Source organism: Harpegnathos saltator, unplaced genomic scaffold (genome assembly GCF_003227715.2).
Source record: "Harpegnathos saltator strain DR-91 unplaced genomic scaffold, Hsal_v8.6 scaffold277, whole genome shotgun sequence".
Lineage (NCBI taxonomy): Eukaryota > Metazoa > Arthropoda > Insecta > Hymenoptera > Formicidae > Harpegnathos > Harpegnathos saltator.
In genome coordinates this window covers 8,468-13,834 of record NW_020230069.1, presented here as the reverse complement: position 1 = coordinate 13,834, position 5,367 = coordinate 8,468, and the positions used below count along the sequence as shown (strand labels likewise).

General features: G+C 40.6%; 1 protein-coding gene and 1 long non-coding RNA gene across 2 annotated transcripts; one reads left to right on the top strand and one right to left on the bottom strand.

Annotated features, from left to right (window-relative positions):
* LOC112588726 (uncharacterized) lies at nucleotides 1-1,523 on the bottom strand. Its single transcript, XM_025299443.1, has 4 exons — nucleotides 1,235-1,523; nucleotides 1,097-1,193; nucleotides 818-1,023; nucleotides 1-617 (listed from the first exon to the last, which is right to left on the bottom strand). The coding sequence occupies exons 1-4, from the start codon at nucleotides 1,521-1,523 to the stop codon at nucleotides 1-3; spliced, it is 1,209 nt and encodes a 402-aa protein (XP_025155228.1).
* Nucleotides 1,524-2,680: 1,157 nt separating this feature from the next.
* On the top strand, nucleotides 2,681-3,771 carry LOC112588725 (uncharacterized). The gene is made up of 2 exons (XR_003113015.1): nucleotides 2,681-3,085; nucleotides 3,169-3,771. It is a non-coding gene; the product is annotated as an uncharacterized LOC112588725 (long non-coding RNA).
* The last annotated feature ends 1,596 nt before the right edge of the window (nucleotides 3,772-5,367 follow it).

Here is a 5,367-nt window from a genome sequence, read left to right as displayed (position 1 = left end):
CTAGATGTTCGCGGCGTGCGCGTAATCGCTCTCGGATACCGTGTCACCCGTCAACGAACTGTCAAATGACTCGCGCGGTGATAAACACTGATCCTGTAGCTTGTCCACGCAATCAAGGTATTCGTACGGAAAAACACCCTTTCGCGTTAATAAATCAAAATCCTTGTCGGACAAATTTGAAAATTCGGACAGAACAATTTTTAATTTGTCTTTGTCGAGAAAAGACGCCAATTTATCGAGGCTAGTACAGAGAAATTTGTACGAATCGATGAACCGCAATTGTAAACAATTTATCCATTTATTCCTACTATCCGTCATGTTTCCTACAGTCTTTGTAAACGAAATATATTTCTCTTTGGTTATCGGTAGTACAGTGATTGAACCTTCGAACATGGTTGCTATATCTTTGATGATGAAGTGTGAATCATAACCGGATAAGTTGTGAAAGGCCACAGGAATGCAATAACTATCTTGGTAATTTAAATTGCAATTGGAATATGCGGGACCTCTGTACCGTCCAGTCAGGTGGCAATGATCGCGTAAGCGTGCATCATCCTCCGCGAATGATTTCTCGCACACATGACACAGCGTAGCGTTCCGAAATATCTCCCACTGTTCTATCGACAAAATTTACATGGGGACATTTGCGGACAAAATACCCTTTACGCGATGTGCCAATTCTCCGAGTTTTTTGACGAACCACGAGATGCAATCCGGATCGCGGCGACATCGATATGCGGATAACGATTCGTCGTAGGAACATCACACGTAATACGCTATACTATAAATATGCTATGACGTTGATACGCATACGAACTCGTTTGTTCTTCCCTCGGTGTCTTCTCCAGGGTGCATTCCAAGTCGGCGTAAACTACAAACGGGACCCGCTCCTTTCTGCAGTAGTTGGTGAAGCTGAGCCATTTGTTGTCATCGTTTGGCAGGATGATGGCGCAGTCATTCATTTTTTGGTAATCGACAGTGCGGCTCTCCAGCTTCTCGCTCGAGCTGAAGTAATGCAAAAATCTGGAAAAAAACATTATTTGTTATTGGTATATGTCATTATTCATTATACATTGCGTTCTTAGTGTATACTTACCGGTCGCAAATATGTTTCTTGTGTGACTTTTTGCTCAGCTGCGAGCTGACGAGTCGGGACAAATTCTTGATCCGCGCGAAGTTGTCATCTCGCGTATCTGAGATATGCAGCAGGTTGACGTGGTTCTCTCATTTTCACATTCCATGAAACGTATGGGCACGACCACGTTTCCTTCTTTCTCTGTCGCGTCGTCATATCTCTTCTCCGCACTATGAATATTAATCGAGATATCGTTCAACCGTTCAAATTTTTTAATTTGATTTATGCGCATTGGAAATTCAATGTCCTGCATATTCAACACTGATATGTAGTATGGGTACGAAGATTGACGATCTGCGTTTTTGTCAGCTGGACATAACGCAACAATCACCGCCCACGCGAAACATGCATTGTCCATAAATTGCACATTGATTACAGCCAACTCCATTTTTATTTCACGCAGTAACTCGATGTGACATCCCACACACATCGGTTTGTACTTGTTAACGTTAACGGTCAGTTCGAGTATGCGCGAGAGTGGCTACCCGCTATCTCGTTCCTGGAATTCTTCCAAGGACGCTAAGGTGGGCTCGATAACACATCGCGAACCAATTGTCCAGATTGGATGTGGGAAAAAGTTCAAAGTTCCTCGTATTGATGCTCTTACTCCCGCGTTTATCACCCGCCACAAATTTACCGTTGAACACAGTGTTCAGTTTTACGCTATTTTGTCTCTTCGTAATAACGCTTCGCACATGCTCGAGCACAGTATTCTTCGCATCTTGGAGAAATCGACGAGGTTCGATATAGTCTGTATTTACAATCGCTCCGGTTGATACGCGACTATCGAACGCTGTATCGATTTCTCGCCAAAAAAGTTCCGAATGTCCGGCTCCTGCGTATACGAAGTGTCTGCGCAAAGTACTTTTTAAACCCTCGAGTTACGCTATACGAGCAACCATCGAGTGCGCTGAACCAACCGATAGTCGCGGGTGTTTGGCTCGGCTATGCTGTTCCAACGACTCGAGGCACTCGTCGCACTTTTGTTCCCACGCGAGATATTCGTCTCGCGGACCTAATCGACCGGACTGATCCCACAGTTTGCGTTCTACGGATGATGATTCTGCCATTTCTTTCAGCGAACGTTGTCAACACATACTATAACCGTGCATTCTGTTCGTCTTCGACTAAACTATAGAATATTCTGCTTTGAACTTTTTATAGCCCTTCCTTCATCCAAAAACATACACACACACACATCGTTATCAAAATTCGGGAAACTTCCTCGACGATCTCATCGACACACCTTTTAAACACATTTCAGGGTCTTAAACTCGTATCGCCCCGTTGTGGACCCTGTATGTCTAAGTATCAGTCTAAGCATATCTTTCTTTATCTGATACAATAATAGGCTTGTAGACCTACGATCAGCAGATTTGGTATCAGTAGTCTGGTGTCGACGGCTGACAAAATCGTTTTTCGTAAAAAATTCGATATTGTAATATGCAGCGCCATTATATTGCAGCGTTTAAAAATTGTAAATAAAAAGTATAAATATTATATATTTCTGTACTGCACATTATTTTCTCTCGTTATGCGCTATGGTTAATATTATTTCATCGATGTATGACTATTTAATTGATTGGCTACAACGTTGTGCCAGAGAATTATTATCTAGTTTCGGAAAATATATTGATAGGTGTTAGAGATAGGTATCATCAACATTACAAATGTTGATAACTCTGAAGAAAACAAAGGAGGGGATACAACATTGGCGGGGGAAACTTGCCTGTATTAAAAGGAGCTCCTGCATATTGTTTCATCAGTCGCTCTGTAAAGACAAGGTACGGCAGTAGCTTCCACATACAGTAAAACCAAAGTGTACAGTGTCGAAGTGAACGCTAAATAAGCAAATTATTACATGCCTGTTCAACATGAGGATGACCTCGCGTGGGAACAAAAGTACGACGAGTGCATCGAGGCTCCACCATGCAAGAGAAAACGTGAGAAGTGAGTATCAATGTGAATTTGGTACTTTGTGTGCACTTTCCCGGTGGAATTCTTAAATGTATACATTTATTGTATTTTTATAGCATTCCTGAGTCACGTCATGCTACTCGTATCCTGGTCGCAGATACGTTTTGACTAAACCTCACATAAGTATTTGGAGATTGGAATCAGTGTACAATCTGTGGAAATAGTCCTCGGTAATAATCGCGGTAATCAACTAATATTACATACAGAAACTTGGAGAAAACGGATGGGAAATCATGTTGTTATATAATGACTTCTGGAAACGAACAAGCCATCGTACTTTCCGCCACGGATTCGAGATTTAATAGTGGAATTGTGTAAGATAAATGATTCAAAAATTGTAAAATTAACGCTGTCTCCTAAGTGTTTGTATTTGAAACCTGCTATCACGAACATGTCATTTACTTATGAACATTGTATTAATCATATGTATATGTGGTTGTCCGAAAATACGCATCTCGTTAGTTCAAAATTTCAAACTTTTGTAAATATTCTTCGAGAGAAAAATATTACCGAAATGTGTTATGTGATAAAAGCGATACGTGAAAGCGCCGGCTTCGACTGTGAGTCACTTGTTGATTGTAAGCTGTTGGCATGCGCTTTGAAAAATATCATGTATTACGAAGTTGTGAACAAATAAGATGTTTATTCTGAGAAATAAATTATTTTGTTATATGATATATACATCTTTTTTACTTTAGACCACATCCTTTCTTCGAAAAAAATATACCAACTACTGTATAGTTTCAAACCTTAGGTTGTATAGGTCGAGCCTCTTTGACTGGAACTGTGCATGATAGATACTGGGTTGAACTAATAATGAACTTTTTAATTTTTTAATTAAATGTATTAATTAACTTTTTAAAATTAATATAACATCTCCCGGCATAATTTTTCTCTTTACATATGCATAACGTCATCGTATACACAGTGAAAACCTTCACTAGACGTCTGCTAACAATAGGCAACTGTGGTCTAGAAGGTTGGAGCGTTGGGTAATACCTACGAGGGCTCAGGTTTGAGTCAAACAACATCTCGGTATATTTTTTTCTGTGACGTCGCCTTTCGACATATGCATGACGTGCCTTTTTTCTTTATCTGATACAACAATAGGCTTGTAGACCTACGCTTTGGTATCAGCAGTCTAACGCCGATGATTGACAAAAACGTTTTTTCGTCAAAATGTGATATTGTAATACGCAGCGTCATTATATTGCAGCGTTTAAAAATTGTAATAAAAAGTATGGTAAATATTAGAAGTACACAGTCAGCTCCGATTTTAATGAGACTAGGCTCATTCGACGCGTTTTTGCGTTTTTGAGAAACAACTTTTTCCTATGGCAAAATCATCGCTCAGTTCCGCGAAGCGAGATATGAAGCGTTAAAGCAGATCATAATTCAGGTTAGGAAAACTGTTATATCGACGAACTTTGGCGACACAAACATGCCTCGTAACTAACATAAACTTCCCGAGTAATATGCAAAAAGTTTGTCCGTGCTCACTGTTCATTAAAAAGTTATTGGCCGCGTTCAGTAGAACAAAATGATCAGAGAGCGCTTAGTGATTATTGTCTGTGATTGGAGCATTCTTTTAGATTCTTCATAGACACAGAAATATTTACCAATCAGGAGCGAGATTCAGTGGAAAATCTAGTAACGTTGTCCAACTGTTGAGTCTGCTGAATGCAGCCTTTAACAAATGAAGTTAGTGATAAGAGTTTGCACCGAGCATGTATACACACACACACCGAAGGGGGCGTTCGGGAGGGCCTTCGGCCCTCTACTCGCACCCCTCCCGAGGGTTAACGGGTGAAACTCGTTTCATATGGAAAGTCACATGTGAGTTTGCGACTTATTGCCACTTTCCACATGAAGCGAGTTTCACCCGTTGACCCTCGAGGGGGGGTGCGGCTGAAGGGCCAAAAACTTTTTGCATATTATTCGGCAAGTTTATATTGGTTACGAGGCATGTTTATGTCGTGTTAAGAAATTGCTATTATTGGCGGGAATAATGCACGAATACACGCACTTCTCTAGGCGACGAATGTATTACTGAGCAACGATATCACAAATCGGTTTAGATATGTCAACATCAAGGTCACGGAACACTCGGAATTAGTTACGAGGCATATTTATGTCGCCAAAGTTCATCGATATAACAGCTTTCCTAAGCTGAATTATGATCTGCTTTAACACTTCATATCTCGCTTCGCGGAACTGAGCGACGATTTTGCCAAAGGAAAAATTTGTTTCTCGTG